General features: G+C 34.0%; 1 protein-coding gene across 1 annotated transcript; it reads right to left on the reverse strand.

Annotated features, from left to right (window-relative positions):
• Window positions 1-5,048: 5,048 nt before the first annotated feature.
• LOC136026553 (transmembrane protein 222-like) lies at window positions 5,049-23,551 on the reverse strand. The gene is made up of 4 exons (XM_065703239.1): window positions 23,413-23,551; window positions 17,666-17,776; window positions 11,376-11,586; window positions 5,049-9,141 (listed from the first exon to the last, which is right to left on the reverse strand). Exons 2-4 carry the CDS (start codon window positions 17,746-17,748, stop codon window positions 8,926-8,928), a joined length of 510 nt encoding a protein of 169 aa, XP_065559311.1. The 5' UTR covers window positions 17,749-17,776; window positions 23,413-23,551; the 3' UTR covers window positions 5,049-8,925.
• Window positions 23,552-24,389: the final 838 nt, after the last annotated feature.

Below are 24,389 nucleotides of genomic sequence, written 5' to 3' on the forward strand. Positions count from 1 at the left end.
ATGCAGACAATGACTTTTGGTCGAGTTTAACATCCTTCTCAACATTCCTTGCAATTTCAAATTTATTGAATTCCTTGAAATTGAAATAATATTTCAATATTCAATATTTCAATATTCAATATTTCAATATTCAATATTTCAATATTCAATTCCTTGAAATTGAAATAAATTTATTGAATTTCCTTGAATTCCTTGAAATTGAAATAATATTTCGTTTCAATAGTAATTAGAAATAAATTACTCAAAAGAATCCTCCTTGTAGTATGTTCAAAATATTACATATGCATGTTACGTACATCACTCAGCTTTCTCTATTACTGAATCTGGAAAAATTTTTATTTGCGATTTTGACGTGTGTTTACTAGGTGTGGCATGGAAAAATTTCCATTCTGACAATCTGGATTGTCAATGACTTTTGGTCGGATTGTCAATGACTTTTGGTCGGATTGTCAATGACTTTTGGGCGGATTGACAATGACTTTTGGTCGGATTGTCAATGACTTTTGGTCGGATTGTCAATGACTTTTGGTCGGATTGTCAATGACTTTTGGTCGGATTGACAATGACCTTTGGTCGGATTGACAATGACTTTTGGTCAGATTGTCAATGACTTTTGGTCGGATTGTCAATGACTTTTGGTCGGATTGACAATGACTTTTGGTCAAGTTTAACATCCTTCTCAACATTCCTTGAAATTTCAAATTTAATATCCTAGCCATTTTTGAGATGCTTCGCGTGCAACCTTTTGGCAGCCTAGATCCAAATAATGTTTTTTGATTTATCTGTAATCCCCCAAAACCTTCCCTGAAAGTTTCAACTAAATACCATTAGCCGATCCTAAGATATACCTTTTTGACAACCGGGATGCATATAGTTGTATTTTGACTAAGTTAAATATATTTTCTGACAGTTTCAGTATAACACCCTTAACTATTTCTGAGATATTGCATACATAATATTTTGATAACCAGTGTGCACATGCTGTCTTTTGATTCAGTTCAACATCCTAATTGGCACTTCTTGGAAGTTTCAGCTTATCAATCTTAGCCGTTCCTGAGATATTGTAGCTACGCACTTTGACAAGTAGAACACACATAGTGTCTTTAAAACCAATACCTCTCCCAACATTCTCTGAATGTATCAACTTGATACCCTCCTCTAATTGTCCTTGATATTTTATTTTTGTCGTTTTGACAACCCTTATGTACATTGTGTCCTTTGATTTTGCATAACATCAGATGCCCTTAGCATTTCTTTAAAGTTTTAACTTAATTCTGTAACCGTTTCTGAGATCAATACAGCTTGTATCCCTTTGGACAGCTTGTATGCACCTAGTAGTTTTTGATTTAGAGCCGCATCCCCCTCAATATTCCCTATAAAACACAAAATTAATTAAAAAAATTAAAACCTTTCTGATTATGTACTGATAGAAATCTTATGTTACCCGAGGAGGCTATCTTTTACGAGCCTTTTTTTTAAAGCAGTTTGGTTAATATTTTGTTAAGGCAGTTCCTTATTTAGTTTTAACGCCATCTATGGATAATTGAATTTAGTTTTATACAGATAGGCCATTTCTAGACTAGCAATGATACGAACTGACAACAATATGAGGAACAGCCCAAACCTCCCTAATCGTGAAGTCATGTCTGATAGCTTAACCATGTTTTTTTGGAAGTGGATCCATACCAGAACAAATTTTTATGCTTATCAAGACAATAAAGACCAAAAGAAGTTAATAGCAGAGTCCTTTGAACTGGATAATATGAAAGCTACGTTTAAGAATCTTGTCTGTGACAAGAATTGAAATCAATAGCATTTTCAACACATTTTTGAACATTATAATAGTCTCACATATCTGCTTTAGGATCAGCTAAGTCAAGTCTGGATTTTATTATTAAAGATCTGCAAACCATTGTAAAACCCTTTAAGCTTGAACTTTCCCGGTTGAATGATCACCTTGATCAGAAAGACTACAGTAACCAGACCATAGCATTCGAAGTACAAGAGGACGGACCCCAAGAAAATATTAAACCAAAGCTCCTCTTCTTGCATAAGGAAAAATTTCTAGGGATTGCGCTTACACATTCCAATTTGGCTTCAGTTAAAAGAATTGGAAGGGTTTCCACCAATACTAGACCCATACCTATTGTAAAAGACTGTATACAGCAACTGTAAATCCGTATATCATGTATGTACATCCGTACGTTTATAATCAATACGTTTATAATAGTGTTTTAGTATTAATAAAATGAAAAAAAATGATGAGGATGATATTACTATTTAACAAAATGACTGATTTCACATGTAATCGGAGTTTCACCTGATCCTTCTTCCAATTTAATTCTGATTTTACTTTTTTTTTATCTTAATTGTATTGTCTTAGCATACTCCCTTGTACTACATCTGGAACTAGTTTTGGACTTTGGCAGCCATGGACGACTGCTTATTAACTTAGTAAATGATTTAGTCTTTGGCTTTTATCACCTCATACCATATCACAGAGCTTGGCCTTTGAATAAATAAAAGCAACTTTTGTGCTGCTTTTGTGTGTTGATTGACATAACAGGAACGGATCCGCTCTCTTTGGGGTAGATGGGGGGGGGTTAATTCTGAAAAATTAGAAAAATGAGGTATTTTTCTAATTTCTCGTCGTCCATGTATTAGTCGTCCATGGTATTATTAACCGTAAGTTAAAAATACCTCATTTTTTCTAATTTTTCAGAATTAACCCCCCCCCCCACTACCCCAAAGAGAGCGGATCCGTTCCGGTTATGTCAATAATCACACAACTTCGATTTACGGTGCAAGGGTTGTAAGTTGTGCAAGTTGCTTATTGTTACTTTGATACTTTGTTTACTTTGATACCTTGTTAACTTCGATCTTTTCTTTACTTTGAAACTTGGTACTTTGATATTGTTACTTTGTTACTAGTTTTGATACTTTGATGAAAGTTTGATGTTTAAAAAAATAATAATTTGGAATAAGGAGTTTTTTAAAAACTTGAAACTTTTTGCAATCAAAAAACTAACAAAAATTAATTAAAAAAGTTTCCGAATTTCAATCGGATGTAAAGCATTCATCCGCATAATGTACAGCCCCTACATCAGCAATTGTTACGCCAAAACAAAGACGTACAAAGATGTGGCAATTGAAACCTTAACAAGGTCGCATCTGGAACTGTTGTCCTATGCAAAATCAAAGTCGGGACTAAGAAATACGGGGTCCCAAAATGGGAATATCCTATATAAGTGAACAACATGTAATATAATAAGATTAAGGGTACCAGTAATATTGACATCCCTAAGTTCCTCTCCTATAGTTATAAAATATAATAATCTAGCTATAACCAATATTTTCAGTTAGAGATGACACGGACTTTTCTTTTCTGAAAAGTTTTCTCTAGCTAATTCTGTTAATTCTAGTCATGCTGGTGTTAGTCGTGGCAGTGCCAGCGTTGGACAAGTTGACGACCCAGTAGCCAATTCGATTTGTTATTACTTCTCATCTTCTGACTTTTCCAAGACAGTTTTCCTTTCTCTAGTCACCAACAGGGTGTTTAATGTTTTCTACAAAAGGTAGGTGGAATTATAGAAAATGGGAGTTTTTAATGTCTCATCTGTTGGCTGGTCGTAACTGTCCATTTGACTTCAATGGTCAAACTGTAACATGGATCTCAAAATTGAATTACTGTGAGCACAGAAACTGGAGGGATATGCAGCATTCCATCTACCCAGGAAAGTTATCTAAGATTATGGTGATCTTTTGCTCTACGTGAGATCAACGCTGGTAGTCACCAGAAGATTCCACCTTGAAGACATCTCCAGCCAAGTTGCAAATAATAGAAGTGTGCATTCGTTGATAACGGACATTTCGGATAATCCTTCAAAGTGTGACATAGTTTGCCTTTTTTATAAACTACCCCATTTCCTACTGATATTTTTTCGTATTTTTTTTTTTTATCAACTGTCTTGATCAATCGAGCTATTGGCGATTTCAACTGTACACTGCTTAAAAGTAGATTTGATTTTGCGGGTGATTCTTTTTTTGATTTGTTTCTTCTTCAGGTCTTCTTTTAACTGTAAGCTACCCACCGAGCCTATGTTTGGTCAACGTTTATTTACTGGTAGATATCAGATAGGAAAAAAAGAACGCACTATTAAATTTTGCATTCAATAGTCTATTCAAATATAGTAATTGTTATGTCTAAATTACATCTCAGCCCCTCTCTCCCAATGGGGCCAGATATAGTCCTGAGCTATACATAAAAATGTTTACTTTTTTGCTTATTTCTAATCGACAGTTAGTTCATTAATTTCAAATAAAGCCAATATGAAAAACTCAAAGTTTCCTATATATCCTAGGGCTCCACCTGGTCTCATTAGGAGGGACTAGAGCGCAATTCTGACGGCAGCGATTATACTGTGATATATTGATTATTAATATATCTTGAAAGAGGGTAATCATAAACCATATCCCCTGTAAAAGAGATGCTATAATAACAAGAGTAGCAACAATCGAATCCCCACTCAACACCCCTTTTTCTAAATAAAATGATAACTACTATGGCAATGGTGCCTGAGACAGCCCTAGTCTATATAGGCTTAAAATATAATTTTACTTTATAATACGGGCTAACGGAAGTTTATTAGCCAGTTTTTACTGCTTTCTCCCATTTTAATCCAAGTTTTTCAATCGTGGAAAGAGCAAAATTAACGTTTTATTCAGTGCCTTTTTCCCGGTGTATAAGCCAATAGAAAGCATGTAATCCTTTTGATTGGATAATTTTTTTCTCCTTTTTGACATCCGGCCAACAGAACTACATGATTTTAAAAAAAGAAAAGAAGAGGGATCACATCGCCATCTAATGGAAATTGTTTGGCAACTACTTTCGCTCGACATAATCCTTAATCACAGGAAATCTGGTTAAAACTGGGAATACTTTTTAAACAAAAACGAATCAAAACCAAAAACAAGAGCAAAAAAAAAAAAAAAAAAACAAATGTAGAGTTTAATCCTAAGAACGGCAAACCTAAAATCTCAATAACAAGTACCGATCGAATTTTAATGAAAATAAAACTTCGAAAGAAGGTATAAAATGGCAGCTGTCTTGCACAATAAAATACATGTCCACTACTAAAACAACAAAGCAATATACACCTACAGCACAGGGGCAGATATACAGACTCAAAATCCAGTAACAACGAGGAAGGGCAACTAAAATTCTACAATGTGAGGGCTAAACAGAGGAGGCATGTATAGGTTGTGGACAATCATTCACAAGGTAGGGATATAATAAAACAATTTTTCACCGCTGTTTGGAAAAAAGCAATATAAGATTACGCAATTATTCTTTACACGAATTGGAGCGGAGGCAATGGGACCTTATCTACTTTTTACATTTTTTTTATGTCAAACTACTTAATTAATTCTTGTTTTTTTTTTAGTTTATAGACATTCCATAAGCATTAGGGCTAATTCCAAAATTAACTCCATACTTTAGCATATAACCAAACATCAATAATTTCTGAACGTTTTCCCCTACCCAGATGATTGGCTTATTAAATCAGAAACGGCATGATTTTTCTTTTTTTTGAGTTTTTACGGACTTGATCACATTGACCTTTGAACATTTTATTTACTAGAAATAAAAATGGGTCATTTAATTTCCTTGTAAATTACCTGTTTTGGTTTTTTTGGAGTTTTCCCCTACCCCTTCGAGAAAAATCCTGCGTGTATGTTTTGCACCCGAGGTGAAATTAAACACAGTTTACTTAAGAGTTTGAACTCTAGCATGGACTAAAGTCTTTTTTTCTTAGGACTTAAACCAGAATTTTGACATTTGTAAACAACGGTCAAGTTTCATAACTTGTTGTCTAGGCCCTACGGGCTGCAAATAATTATGTCAACCCCCGAGGCACAGTTATTTGACTTGGGACTATTTTTGAACACAATAGCTACCTCAAAGTTTTGATCGGATGTCATGAGTTGGTGTTTACCAGCTTTTTTGGTTGAAATTTGGAGAAACTGATCGAAATAGAAATAGGGTGGTGTTTCCATACCCACAAAGGCGAGTATTTATCAGATATCTGATTTAACGCCAGTTCGTTAATACCGCCTAGAAAGGGCAAATGAAGATAATGCTTATTGGATTGAGCTACTTCTTAAGGGATGATTAAGGAGTCAGAAATTCTGCAACTAATGCGAGTCGTGTTTGCAGGCCACATACACATGAATCTATTGGGAGGGTGGGGAGGATTTGTCAAAACGGCAAGAAAAACGGGTGAACCCGTCACTAGCGCAATGACATCTTTAAAATTTACAATTGTAGTTCTGCTTTAGCTTCTACCAAACAACACCTCACAATAAATTCTCTTTTAATGTAACTAGCCCATTCATAGTAGGCTAACTTTAAGCTAATTTAATATCAGGTTGCTTTTTTTAGACAAGAGTTCAATGCTGCAGCACATCTGGAAAGAATCAGGCCAGGGTTCTGTATGGAAATTATGGGGGAAATCAGGATCACGCATAATATCAACCCATGTGAGGTACATACAGAGAGGATATTGAAGAGGGTTTGGGGGCCGTAATTCACCTTTCCCTGAATGTCGAGTTTTGTTCTATTGTGCTCTCTGTACGAATTCCCTCTGAAACAAAACCCTCCCTATATGCCTATCTCAATGCATACAGCAAATGCTATGTAAAAGCAGCATAGGGCGTGCTACTTTACTTAGTAATTAAGGAGTGGGGTAACATCAGAGCAAACACTGAGCATGATTATGGTATATTTTCATCAAATATTAATTATTATCTATAATATTATCTATCTAATTATCTCTTAATTATCTATAATATTATCCCACTGTTTTCAAAGCTACAACCAACTCAAAAATAACGATATATGGATAGATCATTGGACTGGTGAAAGTAATTTTTCATTTCAGCTCCGAGTCCGACTTCACTTATCGGCTGTTTTTAAATTTTATCGAAGCGCTGCCCTTACATTACCCCTTTCCGACAAAGAGTATGGGATGATAAATATTTGCAACCTCGCAATTTGGTTCTCAGGATATTTAAAGTTTGTATTTAATTTTTTTGATTTCAAAAAAGCTGCGAAACAGAGCTTTTCATATGGATGTTGTTTTGCCATGTTTTCAATGCATAAGAAAACGTTCTTTTTAAAAACAAATAATTCACTATAAAAGAAAAAATGAGTTTTTCTGCTTTCCTGCAAGATACATATTGGAGATGAACTAGTTTTGGAAACAAGTAGGGAAGCTTATTAGACAAATACGTAGAGGACGGAGGGGGCTGGATTAATATGTATAATCTTATGATTGAAATCAAATGAAAATTAAGAAAAATGTTTAGAACTTTTCATAAGACAATGAACAATTAGTATCTTAAAATGTTTTTTTTACGAAATTTTTAAATTATCTATAAAAAAAAATGTAAAAATGGAAAGGTTATGTGGTCTCAGAAATAATTTACGCAAAAATTTTTCTCAAGCGCTGTATAAGCTTACTTAAATTTTAACTTAGAAAAAAGAAGTAAAACTAAAACGAAATACTATACGAGCCAAAATAACTACATTATAACTTCGCGATTGAATAAGAAGTAACTATTAAAAAAAGAAAAAAAAATACTTCTCCTGAATTCTAAAAAAACAAAACTAAGAAAAACAGCTGTCAATATTGGTTTATACCAATAAACTTAGAACACTCCCGTTTGAATACGGATTAGATCTCCTGAACTTTTATACCGGGTATCATGATACTACATTTTTTCCATTTTTCTCCAAAAAGGAAAATTTTTTCTACCAGTCGTGAGGGGGAGGGCTACTCATTTTTCATGAATATTAATCATTTGCATGTCAAATTTATCCTAACTACCCTCTCTATACAACCTGCTTTTGACAGTTAACCATCTATTCTACTAGCTTTCTGTAACACTCTTCCAATACTCCTTTAGCTGCATATAAGTTGCTGGAATATTAAGTTACCTTATATTGGTAATTGATGGGTTTTTAATTGTAATTGATTAATTACCACATATTGGTAATTGGTAGCACTACCACTTATCTACTCCATCAAATAGGAAAGCTTTTTATTGTTTCAAAAGTAAAAACTTCTGCGTTAACTCTCGATTTTTTTTAATCGATAGGTAGAAGACCCACTTAATAGCTGCTACGTCAGGCAACATGAAGGAAGGAGAATCATAAAAACGTTATATATGACTAAAAGGGCCATATCCAGGGTAATTTATCAGGAGGGAGGGTAACCATTTTTTTACGAAACGCAAAAAAAATGTTTACAATTATTTTCGTTACCTTTGTGTGAGTCGGACTTTTTCTCCTTTTTTGTGGGGGGGGGGGGTAAGGCAGATAGCCCCCCACTCCCTGTTTTAATGGCTAACTGTATACGATTATATGACAAAGAAATGTTGGTTAAAGCATATGTCTGTTTTAACACTTCGTTTTGAAGTTTAATGCTCTGTTTTAACATCTGGAGGGGAGGGGGTATTTAAAGCCCTTGTTGCACAGAGCTATCATGTACGTAAGGAGAGTGGAAGATTATATCCGAGTGTAAGAAGAGTATATCCGAGCAGTTGATGAGAATGATTGAGCCCGTAAATTGTGGAAAAATAGAATTTTGCCACAATTGCAACCACATTTCTCCATATTTTACCTTAATTTACCACGATTTTGCCTAATTCTTGTTAGTTGATAAAAATAGCACAAGAGTCAATAAAATCTTTGTAACCTAAATTTTTTTTAGGTAAAATTTTTAACCTAAAAATATTTCGAAGCGTTTTGGGTACTGAAGTTCCCCTTTTAAAAAGAAAACAGACTGACTACCCTTTTCTGAACAAACAATCTAATTTAAAAAAAAAAACTTTTTTCTTGCTTCTTATCGACATGGAATATACTTACTTAGGAACAAGCAAGCTCAAGCCGGCTACTAGAGTGACAAATAGTACAAAAGGTACCCAGGTCTTAAGAACACTAACTGCGCTAATATATCTAGAATGTACTACAAAATAAAACAGGATAGAGACCATGTTCCAGTTGTTCTTTCCGTGGTAGCCCATGTTGTTTAAAGCTAATGCCACGAATGAGTGGCAATTGTCACAGCAAAGATTATGCTGGAAAAAGGAAAAACAAGTAAAATTTAAATCATAATATATGCGTAAACAACTAACAAAAAATTCCCGTAAAATTTTGCCATAAATACGTCGTTTTGGATACCTACCCTTAACTGCAAGAAAATTCCTCGGAATAAACAAAAATACTTAAAAATCAAAGGCTTCACTAAAGACTAAAGTTTTTAAGGGATAATGTCGCCATTTTTTCTTTCATTCTGACTTACTTTTGAAAATTAACACTATAGATCTGTATATTTTTACAAAGGAGGCAGACAGGGGTTAAGTCAAATGGATTTGATTTAAATTTTGATTATTACATTTTGATTGACAATTGGATTATTTACATTTTCATTATTATATATCTGATTTTTTTATTTTTATCAGTATCTTAATATTACAACTGGCACCAATTTTTAGTCATATTTTAGGTGGGAAAGCCGATCCACCAGACTCCGATGTAGATATTCAAACTATTCATAACGCAATCTCAATCACAAGTTTCTTAAAAGCCTGGAGATTGCCAAACCCTCTTCTTCACCTATATAAAAGTGTCGATCTTTTTATATTTAATTATACTTTTTAATAGAAATTGTATTATTAATATTATCAATTTTATTAATAATAATTTGGCATTCGTATTCAAAACAATGTGAACCAAAAATATGCTCATAGATAGAGATTCTTTTCATTGGGTGATGTAAAATCCGACAGCTGAAGCAAAATTCTACTCACTTGACAACCTATCTTTACTCCATCTCTGGATAACTTAAAAATCCATGAAAGGTTTTATTTGTTTTGAACAACAATTTGCAGTTTCATCGGAATTATCATTAATAAAATCAATAATAATATTATTTCTAGGCTTTTGAGTAGTCTGCTATCATTTCTTAGGTGCAGCATATGATTTGAAAGATTTTATCTTTCGTTGGATCTGCTGGCAACTAGAAGAATATCAGCATTTTGTGACCTGAGAGCCAAATTGTTCTCCTCCTAATTGGCTAAAATTGGCCAAATTGGCTACTCCTCCTATACTCTTCCTTTTCCCTTCAATCTTGTTCAATTGTTAGTTGATACTGCTGTGTTGCGGTTTACCTTATCTCGGAAACAATAGTTTAAATACAATACATAGATTGTTTCATATAGTATTAAATATAGTATATATTTTAAACATATATTAAATGTAGTATTATTTAGTTACTATTAGTTAGCTAATTTTATTTTTAATTAACTTGTATTTTCATTATAACAGTTTATACAATAAAATTTATTCTACTTATTGTTTATTTTGCTTATAATATACTTGTAATAGGATAGTTTATTAGCCTATTCTAGTTGAGAGCTTAGTATCAATCTTTTTCCCTTTTGACAATGAATATACATATTTAACATATTAAAATACATTTTAACATAACATAAACATACAATACATATAGAAAGGGTACTTTTGCCTTATAGCCACCACACTCGAGATCTTGTATCGCGAACATGAGACAATAACCCGTTTTCATGGTATTTATACCAGACAATATTTGCTTCAACTCGGTGGGAAACTACATTGTAGCTATATTTTGATTAAATATTTAGTTGGTATTTGGTAAGGCTAGATTAGGTTACGGATTTAATATAACGCGGTCTGGGCGCCCCCCTCCCATAATTCTTTGTTGTAATCTTCATAATATTGTAGATAAAGTATTATATCTTCATCACATTTTGTTTTACTTCATTATCATTAACCAAACTTCACTTCTCGACAGAACTTGAGTGTGGCGGCTATAAGACACAAGTAACATAGCAGGTATTAATTAGTTACTATCCGTTAGCCAATGTCTTTTCAATGAACTTTTATTTTCATTTTAATTGTTTATACTATAAAATTTATTTTATCCATTGTTAATTTTGTTTAAAATACACATGTAATAAAATCATTTCTTAGTATATTATGACTGATGGGCTTAGTCTCAATCTTATAATTCCTGTTGTTTTGATTAGAAATTCGGTACATTGCACTCACCAAATAAACTTAATACCAATCCAGTCATGCTATAGTAACCGCATCATTATAATTATTTCGCAATTTTTTGGTGTTGTTATAATCAATTTTTTCCCACCCCATGGACAAAATCTGATTCTTGGTATTTGATATATTTTTTTATGTAAATATACCGTTTAAAAAAAGCATTAACTAAAAAAAATCAAACAAAAAACATAATTTACATATTATATTCCTATCTTACCATATGGTTCTTATATTCTTCAGCAGAAGCAGATATGGATGAATCATATGCCACACTTTTCCCTTCAATCTTGTTCAAATCTAACTGCCAAAACTTGACAGGGTCACCAAAAGCCATTCTTTCTTCATTAACATAGTATGGGCCGGCAAAATCACGTATCACACCCTCTGTTGTTGCAATCCCCATATGACCAATAATAGGAAACAACCAACTAAAATTAACATTTGATAATACTACATTAAATTCCCATAGATTCATATTTGCCTTTAAGAGTTCCTAAAAAAAACCTACAGAGAACTTAAACATCCCATTGAACGTCCCAGGTCCTTCGCTAAAAAGTTCACCCCTAAAATACCAAAACCCCATTGTGTCACTGCTTTGGCTTTTAGTATCTAAGCATCAAAGTCGTGCTAATTTTTACACTTTTTTGTAATTATAGGAATGTTAATGATCTGCGATGTTGCGAAAAAAAAAAATCGACGTCATAGTCAAAACTAATGTCATTACTGAGGGCATTTTAGTTCTTTAAAATTTCTGCAAATTTTTTCCATAATAACGTTGCAATAATGAAAGCACAGGAAATAAAAAACAATAATTCTGAATCGGTTATAAATGGCTATTTTTCTCAATAAACCAAAATTTAGGAATACATTTTTAAATTTTGGGTTACTAAGAACTGTTCTAACTTTTGGGGCCCCGTTAGGGTCTCAAAATTTGCATTCCTGGAGAAAAAATTAATAATTTACGAAAGTGGATAAAAAGAGGCATCATGTCATGTATTCATGTTCATTGTAGTCAAACTATGTACACCAACCATTAAATGTTTACTGCTTCAAGTAAATTAATCAAGTTATAGAACTTGATTAAGTTCTACGTCATACCTTGTGATGACGTAGTGTGATTTTTTTAATTTTGTAGTTTTTTTTTAATTTTATTTTTAGTTTTCTGTGTTTTTTAGTTTTTTAATTGTTTTTATTTTTTTATTTTATTCTTATTTTTTTGTTTTTTTTTTTTAGTTTTTTTTTGTTTTTTTCTTGTTGTTTTTTAGTTTTTTTGTGTACTTGAAATAATAAATACCAATTCTGAATCGGTTATAAATGATTATTTTCTCACAAAACCGAATTTAGGAATACATTTTTTTTTTAATTTGGATTAATAAGAATTGTTTTACCTTTTGGGGCCCCTTTCGGGTTTCAAAATTTGATTTCCTGAAGGAACAATTATGAAATTACGACAGTGGATAAAAAAAAAGGCATCATGTTATGTATTTACATTCATCGTAGTTAAATTATGTACACCAACCATTAAATGTTTATTGCTTCAAGTAAATTTATCAAGTTATAAAAAAAAATCAATGCCTTGCGATGGCGTAGTGGATACAGCCATACTTTCTGACGGAAGGTTTGGAGGTTCAATCCCACGTGTCGCAAGGCAAGATAGGTTTCATTGATAGAATTTGTCAACTCAATAAGTTATTACTGAATCATCTGTCTTGTGGAATTTTTCTCGTTTTTGTTTTTTAAACCGCGTTCAGTTTTAGTGCAATCTCTTTATTTTTCTCTGAGAAAGAGAGAGAGAGAGAGAGAGAGAGAGAGAGAGAGAGAGAGGAGAGAGAGAGAGAGAGAGAGAGAGAGAGAGAGAGAGAGAGAGAGAGAGAGAGAGAGAATTCTGTGTTCACGTTCATCGTAGTTAAACTATGTACACCAGCCAATAAATGCTTACAGCTTCAAGAAAATTAATCAAGTTACTGAACTCGATTAAGTTCTACGTCATGCCTTGTGATGACGTAGTGGATGACGTAATGCGATGACGTTTGTTTATTTTTTTTTATTATTATTTTTTTTTAGTTTATTTTTTCTTTTTTTAGTTTTTTCATTTTTTTTTGTTTGTTTTTTTTTAGTTTTTTTTGTGCACTTGAAATAATAAATACCAATTCTGAATCAGTTATAAACGACTATTTTCTCACTAAACTGATTTTTAGAAATATATTTTAAATTTGGATTAATAAGAACTGTTTTACCTTTTGGGGCCCCCTTCGGGTTTCAAAATTTGATTTCCTGAAGGAACAGTTATTAAATTACGAAAGTGGATTAAAAAAGGCATCATGTTATGTATTTACGTTCATTGTAGTTAAATTATATACACCAACCATTAAATGTTTACTGCTTCAAGTAAATTAATCAAGCTATAGAAAAACCATCAATATTTATACCCTGTGATGGCGTACTAGATACAACCATACTTTCTGACCGAAACTTTATTGACAAATAACATTATCAAATTTAACGAAAGTTGCAACAAAATTTCGGAGTGTGTGGGGTAAAACCAGCACCCCCTGGATATGGTCTTATTATTAGCCTCTATCAAAGCTCCATATATGGCTGCTTACAACAAACTAGTCAAAAACCCAAGTAATGTCCCTTTATACATTATATTTTGAGATTTGCTTAAAAAAGACCAAAAGCAATCATAAGTTAACCTAATTTTGAAGATAAGAAAATCCAACATATTAACTCAACTAAAAACTTAGTTAAGTCTAAAAAATTTGAAAAAATTGATAAAAATGTCCTCAATCCAGATTTAGCTATTTTTGAACTGAGCAAACCACTTGTACACTTAGGTTTACCCATAGCATCCTTATTTTACAATGTTTCAGTCATATGTTATTTGCTTAAACTTACTGTTTCAACTTTGAATAACGAAAATATGAATTCCACATAGAGTAACAAAATAAACGAATACTCAAAAACACCAAGAAAAAAAAGCAAGAAAGTTTATCATGGTTTTTCAGCATACCTCTTTGAACTATTAAAGGTACTTTTACACGCATTTTTTTACCTTTGTAAATGATAATCCAAGATCCCTAAGCCATCTAGCAGAGAGACATAGCGAAATATATTGGTATTTGTAATCTCTAGAAAAATAGGAAGTTGAATAACAGACTCTATTCATGAGGAAATACCCACCTGAATCCCTTTGGTATGCAACATACAAAACAACTGAAATTTATTCTTTAAAACGATGATAGTAACTAGTAACAGAATAAATTTCTTCAACATTCACAGCCTCCAGGACTATAATTGTCCCTGTATCGGACAAGGACTTTATTATGTTCAGTGTTTGTGAAACAGCACAGAACACTAACCACTCTTAGCCGAGAGGATAGCACACTTAAATTGAAACCCTGAGAACAGGAGTTCGAGTTCTGGTGTTGCTGCTTATTTGGTTTGGAATAGGGGTCAATGGTTTGACTCTAAGCTTAGACAGAGTCGAACCAAATCTAAATGGGTACCTGGAGAATCGGGGGAGAAAAACACAGGAAGCGCCGGATGGTTTGTCCCCAATCACACATTGCACTCCTGACCAATGGACGTGAATCAGGAGGTCTGTACCTGTGCAACCCTGACCATTGGTTGGCCTGTAATACAGTTTGTTAAAAAAAAGTGTTTGTGAAAAATAAATGGACCCAATATTTGGATTATATCTTAAACTAGCTGTTGGGGTGGCGCTTCGCGCCACCCCAACACCTAGTTGGTGGGGAGCTTAGCGCCCCCCCCCAAGCCCCCCCGCGCGAGTAAGTCGTTACGCGCCATTGTAGTTGTGTCCCTGTGTCCCACCTGTGAATATAGATAGATTTATATATGTGTTTCAAACTACGTAAAAATTGCGAATATACAACATTTTTGGCTTTCCCACTACTGGGAGCTTTCCGTTTCCAATTGCCAGCAATTGATCTGAAAATGTTTGACCAGAGTCATCGTTTTGTAATCGGACACGCATATTTGTAGTTAATTTTAATATTTTTACGTGTGCCCATAAATTAGAATTTTTCAGGCAAGCATTCATTTCGTCTGCAGGAGTTAAACTACGTAAAAATTGCGAATATACAACATTCTTGGCTTTCCCATTGTCTGTGCATATACAAAGCCGTATGCACTAATAATGACGTCATATGCAAACGCTTTTTTTACAAACAAACAAACATGCATACACACAACTCATTTTTATATAGATAGATAGATAGATAGATACAATACAAATTAACTGCGTAAAACTTGCGAATATACAACATTCTTCGCAGTCCAATTGTCGCTGCATATAAATAGATTGTCAGGTTTACCGACCCTCGAACATGCAACGTACAATTGTCCATGGGAAAAACAATCAGTATTAACATCTATACCACATTTTTCTAATGATTGACCTTGAGCTTTGTTAATGGTGATTGCAAATGCTAATCGAAATGGGAATTGCAATCTTTTAAATTGAAAAGGCAGATCCGTTGGAATCATGGGAATGCGAGGAATAAGAACAGCCTCACCCTCAAAAGGCCCTGTCAAGATTGTGGCCTCTATTAGGTTTTCCATTGTTTTTTTTTACGGCAAGTCGCGTGCCATTGCAAAGCTTTGGTGGGTTGATATTTCTTAAAAGTATTATTGGTACGCCTATTTTTAGTTGTAGCATGTGTGGTGGAAACCCTGAAAGATCTATGGAATTTAAACATTCAGATGGATAATTAACCGCTTCATTTGGTTCCAAAACTGTGTCGACTGACTTGCAAAGGACTGCCTGGTCTCGAATCTTGGTCAAAACAATATTGTTGATTTCGTGGACGTCTATATTTTTGGGTGCGAGAATCGCTCTTTCACTTAGCCATTTATTATTTTTATAATTTTTTAGAATATTCGGAAATACTTTTTCAATCAATTCATTTTTGGACGTCACTAAATTACAGAAATCAGCAGGTAGTTGTATACGTCCTGAAATTGAGTCTATCGTATCATAAATGTCTTTTTGTTCCGACGTTAACTTGGAAATGTTATTTTGTACATACGACAATAGATCACTCGTACTGTAACTTTGTTCACGATCCAATTCTACACATGTCGAAACAGCAGCGATACAGTTAGGTGAAGGCATTCCCAAATCCTGAAGAGGTTTGTTTGCCATACGTACGCACAAATCTTCTATAATAACTAAAGTGTAGTTATAAATTTCTGATGTGAAATCAAAAGTCATATCTGACGTCTCTAACTGTTTTCGATGGAGTATATCTTCGGACATTTTTGACTTATATTTTTCCCATAACTCTGTAGGAGCTGATGGAGAGCAAGTGCACGAATTTGACTTGGGGTTGACGTTTTGCACGCTTCATTGATGCAGTTATCCCAGTGTTGGTCATTCTCTAATAAATTCAGAGCTTGGCATGCACTACGGTAAGTGTCATATATAGTACCGTTTACAGTTCTCAAATACTCAAAGGATGTCGGACCGGGTACATTCACCAAAAGCAGGCGTAGAAAGAAGCATTCATGTTGATTGGGGTGAACGGTGTAGAGTCTTCCTATCGTGGTATCTTTGAAGATGGTAGGTTGGCCGTAAACCCACTGGTTATCTACTTCGATGGTGGTACTGTTGCCCTTGTAGGTTCTTCAGTCATTTTACAATTAGAAATTTCTCTTTCAACGGTCTTCTTACAATTAAAAATTTGTCTTTGAACGATATTCTTAAATACCTGTGTCCTGGCCGTCATTTATATTCCCTGTGTCCCGGTCGTCATTTGTGTCCCGGTATCCAAGTCTGTAATTTCTCTTTGAGTGTCCCGGTCGTTATTTATATTCCCTCTGTCCCGGTCGTCATTTGTGTCCCGGTCTGTAATTTCTCTTTGAGTGTTTTTTCTTTTTAGTATTTTTTTAGTTTTTTACATTTTTTCTTTTTTCAGTTTTCTTTTTCTTCTTTATTTTTCAGCTTCACTATGAAATACATATCGCCGAACCTTTGTTTTTTTGACTAAAATCTGGTAGGCATTGATGACCTTATCCAAGTCAAAATCCCAAACCCAATCATCATCGCTATCATTTTCAGTTTTGACTCTCGCTGTCCAGGTGGATCTTCATCTAACTGCGCGGTTTTGCGTTCTTTAGCCTCAAGCCTGTTTCCTTGCTGTTCTTTTGATTCCTCGGCACGCTTTCTTTTCTGACTTTCTCTATCAGCAGCAAGTTTTTTGGCATAGACTCTTTGAGCATCTTCATTGGCTTTTGCCATTGTAAGTTCATCAGTCATTTTAAACTTAAACATTAATAGATTTCTACGTGTACATATATGTCTTAAATATCTTTAATGACGTCACCGTCATAGCAAAAATGACGACAACTAACTTCATGACGTCAGTCGACACTTTGAAAATTCCTATCTATACATATTTCTTTGAGCTTTTACGAAACTCCTAGCAGAGATACTAGTCTTTGCAGTGCCAAAAGAAACAAATAGAAACAATGTATACAACTTACGTTAGGACAGGGATTGGTGTCCAGACAATGCAGTGTGGGTATCTATTTCTATCTGGTTCTACTGATTTTATATTCATGTCCATTGATAAGTCTGATTCCAGCCAAATTTACCTTAAAAACGTAAATAAACATAAAACAGTAAAACACAACATTTTCAAACAGTTTGTGGTAACAAACTGTAGTAAGGAGCAACCCGACTCAATAGTAACCAAAACTCTAAAAATCGGAATTTTTATAACAGTAGTTACATCAAAAGAATCGCATTTTAATGCTGATTTTAAATATATAAGTTTCATCAAGTTTAAACTTATTCATCAAAAGTTACAAGCCTGAGAAAATTTGCTGTATTTTTGAAAATAGGGGAAACACCCCTTAAAAGTCATAGAATCTTAACGAAAATCACACCATCTAATTCAACATATCAGAGAACCCTACAGTAGAAGTTTCAAGCTCTTATCTACAAAATGTGGAATTTAGTATTTTTTGCCACAAGACACACATTCCACTCTTCACCCTGCTCAACATCTTCACAGATGCCGCTCTTCATCCCTCAACACCCGCTCTTTACGCTAAAGTTTTTTTACTGTTTTAAAAAGCAGAGTTGAGAGAAAGAGTCAAACTTTAGCGTAAAAAATGGGGCGTTGAGGAGGGAACACCCTCTTTCATATTTGGAGTAATTTCTGTTTGTTTTAAGTTTTAATCTAGCTCCTTACTTTCAGTTAAAAAAAAATTGTTTTTTTATTTAGTCTCACTTCAAGATCCTGGCAACCTTCCTATACTGAATATTAAAGAGTTATTATTAAATAGTAACGATAGTAAGACTATAGATAGGAGGATTGAAATTTCTTAGGTTAATTTTTCAAAGTATTTGGCAAAGCACTCACTCACAATCAAAATGCATTAGCTCTAAAAAAAAATTCACATAACTAGGCTAGATAGAAAACATTACAACAGTTAGTGTCATTAATAGGCCAAAATTGAGTAAGTTCAGTTAATAGAGTATGTCAAATACATAAATTTTTGCTCACAAAGGTAATTTATTTTTCCTATCATATAGGCATAGATACAAAAGACAAAACTTCAAAAGGAGGGGAGGGGTTGTAACCCCAAAAAGTAAAGCTATATGGCAACTATTGAAAAGAGTAAAAATTCCTTTGAGACAAACCTTTGGGGAATTGTGGGAAAAGAGAACAATAACTATAGAAATGAGTGTGCACAGATCTATCCTATGAAGAGGGGGAAGGGGTAAAAATAAAAAAAAACAAATTTTAAGAGAATCGTCTTCTTAAGGTTACTAGGTATGGTGAGGGTTCTTTAAGTTAATCTCAGGGGTAGAATTATCTTCTCTACTGGACTTTACTGATATGATTATGAATACACCTTGTATTCATACAGATACATAAATGTTAAGAATATGCTTGTTTTACAAACCCTAACAAGAAAGAAATTAGAACCTTTATTTTGGTTTGCTACCACATAGGATACCAGAAAAGTGTTGGTTGAGTTAATTATTTCAATGTGTTTTATTTTATTTTTATTGTTGCTTCACTAAGAAAAGGGGTGTAAATACTGTTAAGATTTCTGTAATTTATCCTAATAAAAAGAAAGAAAAGAAAGCTCCAGGGACAGAAAGTTAGATTTTTTCTTAATTCATGAAGCACAGAATCACACATTAACAGCTTTGTTAAGTAAAACATCCATAACTTATCCACAAATTATTCAAATATTTGCAAATTTAATAAATAATTGAAATACCTTATTATAAGGTCTGAAAGGGCTAGATTTTCTGCATACATCAAACAAAATAGGATACACATACACACAAAAACAGTTACACTGAAAATGGAATAAAATAGAAGTTACACATTAAATAATAAATTTAAAAATTGAGTAAAAAATAAGGAAAACAAAAGACAAAATGTTATGTCAAATATGAAATAAAATGTCATTTAGGCACCAAATAATAAGCTTGAGAAAGTAAAAAAACAAAAACAGAATAAACAAATCACTTTTGTAATATTTCAGTGGCAAAGGAAACATTTGTTCTCCTACATCTTTTTGTAGACTATTTTAAAAGGGGTAAACTAAGATTGTATAGAGGAACAAATGAATTTGTTTGGGAACTGTGTACTATGAGGGAAGCATGAGAAGGTTTTTTTTCAGAAACACAAGATTGGCTCTACAAACACAAGAGAAACAAAGATGTTCTACTACTACTAACAATTCACTACAGCACCAAGCAGCCTGAGGCCAACACAGCATTGCATACAATTCCTCTATCCTAATCTGTTCAAAGTCTTACTCTTTACACCCTCACAAGAAGTAGCAAACTTCCTTAAACCTTTTCTTACAACATCCTACCTTCCTATTTAGGGATGACCTGCTTTTGTTTGACCCTGGATAGGTACTTTGTCAAAAGAATCTTTTTTGGGCTGCTTCTTTTCTTCACAATGATTACTAAGAGAGAATAAACAAGGAAGGTGTACCCAAGCACTAGACATACAAACAAGAAGGAAGAAGAACAAGCAACAAAAATTTTAAATATGCAGATTTGTCAAGATTGCTTAGCCCTCCTTTTTTTTGGTCTCTCCTGATGTGTGAGGTATCTGAACAATGATATGTGACTAGATTTTAAACAAAAAGCAAACCTGAGCCTTTTAAAAAATAAACCAGACAATGTTTTGTCCCAACTCAACTTTAACCTTGCTTGTTTACCTGGGTCACCTTTCTGCATCTTCACACAAAAATAGCCATTTTTGTGTAATCTGCCAAACATCTGTGTTTAGCTGTTGTTTTATGTAATATGGTCCACCAGATGTAAAACACTGTTGCTTGGCTTTCTAGAACTATTCCAAAGCCTACACTACTAGGCTAGTTTTTGTGCTTCAATGGCTCTGACGAACTATTTCAGTGTTAAAACTTGTACAATTTGCCTGAGTGGAATCCATGAGTTGTTGTGTATTAGTGTGAACCAAGGATTACCTTTATGTCTTCCTCCTTATCAGGGGGGGGGGATTAATTTTGAGCTTATCCTCAGAGGATTAGTGAATTTTAGTGAATGTATCACTTGATTCCTTTTCATTATTCTATAATCACCTCCAAGAAGAATTGTATTTCTCAGTCCTTAAAGGACAGAAAAAGACCAATAGTTACAAAAGTTTAAAAATGTGTTTCTAAATGAAGCTGGCTAGTGAGAAAAAAATTTGCATTTATAGTTGATTAAGAAATGATAATTATTATTTTCATTAGTCTTAATACCTATGAGTTCAAAATTCATAGGTCCTGCCAATACCCCTTCTACCTGCCAATCCCTCCAAACTGATCTCAACCACATGTGCTCCTGGGTCAAAAGATGGTTGCTGGAATTCAACACTGAAAATGCAAGGTCACACACTTTGGACACAATAACCCCCAGCAACAACACCTAATGACCCAAAGCCCTGGGAGTCACCACATACTGGAGCATATTCAGGAGGAGAGAGGTTTTGGAGTTATTGTAGACTCCCAGTTGAAATTCAGCTCCCACTCACAGAAGATCTTAGCCAATGCTAGCAGAGCCCTAGGCATCATTAAACACAGCATTACCAGCAGAAGTAGACATGTAATTACCAAGCTCTACAAAGGACTGGTAAGACTGTGTTTGGAGGTGGAGACCATCCTGGCCACCCCTCAATTCAAAAAGGACAAAGTAGTGCTTGAGCAAATCCAGCAAAGGGCCACTAAGCTGATTGCCAGTATGGAAAACAAGCCCTACAGTGAACAGCTGGGGGAACTCAACATCTCCTCTTTAGTCTACAGGCGGGAACGTGGGGATATGATCCAGGCACAAAAACTCCTCTCTACCAATCAAGAAAATGAGCTCCTGGAGATTGACCCCTCCTGCATAACATGAGGACACCCAAAACAAATCTGCAAATGTCATGCAGGGACTGGAGCAAGATGCAGCTTCTTCTTGAACCAGATTGTGAACCTCTGGAACAACCTCAAGGAGAACACTGTTTCTGCTGAATCAACAGATGTATTTGAACACTGTCTGGATGCTGAGTGGAGTGACAAACCATGGAGATTTGATTGGGATGCACCAGAATCTAATCAACCATGCATGCAACTGTCACCATAAGGAGTAATTCAACAGGATCAAAGTTTTTATTTCACTCCAAGCTGTGATTTAAGGTAATAGTTACCTGTTATAATGAAAATAAATTTGTAGGAATGTTTAAGAAGAGCCAGAGCCACTCAAAATTGACATCAGTTTTGCTGTGACATTATCTTGAACAAGTTTTAGGCTCTTTTTTAGCAAATTAGTATTCAAAATGATACTAAACAGAAAATAATTACCTTTCACAAATCACCCACAAATGACAATTATTTCTCACTAGACATTTTTAGAAACATGTTTTTTGAACTTTTTTGGTCATTATGGACTGTTTTACCTTTTAGGACCTCCTTAAGGGCTCAAAATATAATTTCTCACAGAAGTAATTAATGGATTATACAAGACTGCAAGAAAAACATCAATTGTTGAATTTACTTTTGTCTGAGCTAAATTATGTTAACAACTACAAATTTACTGAATAAGGAATCAAGTGGTACTAGGTGTGGTCAAATGATAGGCTACTTTTATTTTAACAGCAAGTTTTCTTGTGGAGAGTGAATCACTAAACAGATACCAGAAATTAACCTGAAGTTGGTAATATCTAGACCAACTACTTTCAGCTATCTTGGAAAGAGGTTAGGTAAGAAAATAAAAATTTCAGTAATGAATTCAGGGCCCAAAACATACTCTAGGAAGATATTGCCAAGCTACTATGTCAACCCTCTTCTGATTTCTAAGCCTTAGAAATTTGCCTACTTAACAGCTCTATAGGCTACATATTAGACTTTGGACAAAACAACATTATAGGCTACCAAAATTTTCAGTTTTGAAAATGTAGTTCCTGCTATTTGAGTATTATTTCAAGCTATATCAATGATTTTCTCATGCATTGAGATTGAGCAAAGTTGTGGAGATGAAAATAATTTACTTGTACTTCTATTAAGTAGAAAATCTATTTTGCAAGGTTTCACTTTTGTAATTAAAAAATTGTCAAAGGTCAATGCCCTCTAGAGTGAGAAGGAATAGAGATAGGTATTTTAAAATACCTTCCCAAGACATATGTCTTGTAGACATAAGTCTGTAGATCCATCACTGACAGTTTAATTTTCTTATCCTAACCCCTGTCTAAGATAAAAAAAACTTTCTAGAATTTTGCCAGCAAAAATTGATGCACACCCCTAGCCTAAATCTAGTTTAAAATAGTCTAGGATTGGTTATGTTTATTATTAGCCTATACAGCCTTGACTAGCTTAAAACATTGTCTTTGTTGCCATTAACTCTATCATAATAAGCAATAAAATGCCTTTATGTAAACTAGTGGCTTGAAAATGGCCTATACATAGCCTAGTCCTATTCATAGACATAGGTTATCATATATTTGAAGCTAGGGATGTAGCTTCAGCATTTTTATTTGGGGATGGGGGGGGGAAAGAAGGGTTTATATCCAGAGAGTCAAGGGGCATGGATTATATAATAATTTCTATTCTTGGGGAAGCAACTTCCTCTCCCCCCCCCCCAAAAAAAATGACGCGTTTGAAGGCAAGTGTACAGCCTAAGGTATAAAAACTAGACTTTACATAACAAGAGTTAAAGTTATTGTTCAGAATATAATTGACATGATAGAACCTGCTTCATTCTTTCCTGTACTTACCTTCCTCAGTGTTTAAAATCTAATCCAAAATGCAAAAATTACAATTAGTCTCCAAATCTAAAACCATGTTATTTTTTATTTAAAATTTGTGGCCTTGCAGCGGTGTTACCGCTGGTTAGCTTATTTTGGTGCAACTTTGGGTGGCAAAATAGTGTCACTTTCGCATAAAAAGTATCATTTTCCAAAAATTTGCCGCTCGCGATGCTTTAGTTGCTTTCGCTGGTACCAACAAGTTTTGAAATTTGTCCAATCCGCTTAGGATCACCTCGGTGTGGTTTTCCACATCTAAAGTGTAAGCTAAGATAATAAATTATTTCGAAAAGGCTTTTCCAAGTTCCAAGAGTCAAATTCGCTTTATATGTCACTGAAAAGTAAATAAAAGAAAATTTCAAATTAGTACATTATGTCAACTTGACACACTCAATACGTTACATTATGTCAAATAAACAGTCAACATGTTAAAATCAAAACAAATTAAATTAAAGAGGCAAAATCATCAAAGATAAAGGGCGAATAAGAAAGCCTGACGATTGCTGAGGGGGTTAAATTACAAAAAAACATTACAAATAAACAAAAATAAAAACGGCAATAGATGAGAAAGGGATTTTTTTTTGTGGCGATTCACCATCAAAAGGAAGAAAAAAGAAGAAGTTGATTTTGGTAAGGACGCAATCACGTATTATTAATAGGGTGCTCCAGAATAAAGGTGATAAAACTTTTATGAAACCTATTTGTACTAGCAGGGATTGGACAGTAAGATGGGATTACTGCGGAGGCTGACCGGGGGATTAAGGGTCTAATTGGATTGTGAAATTCAGGAAGTAAGTCCTCAATACAGGGATTGAAAATGACTGGTTTAGCAGAATGCAAGTAATTTTCTTTCCTCCTTTCTTTTAAGATGGTAATGCGTGCAGCTTAAATAGGAAGGAGTATGGAATTTCGCCCTCTTTGTAAATGATCCTGAGCGCACGCTTTTG

Source organism: Artemia franciscana, chromosome 4 (genome assembly GCF_032884065.1).
Source record: "Artemia franciscana chromosome 4, ASM3288406v1, whole genome shotgun sequence".
NCBI classification, from domain to species: domain Eukaryota; kingdom Metazoa; phylum Arthropoda; class Branchiopoda; order Anostraca; family Artemiidae; genus Artemia; species Artemia franciscana.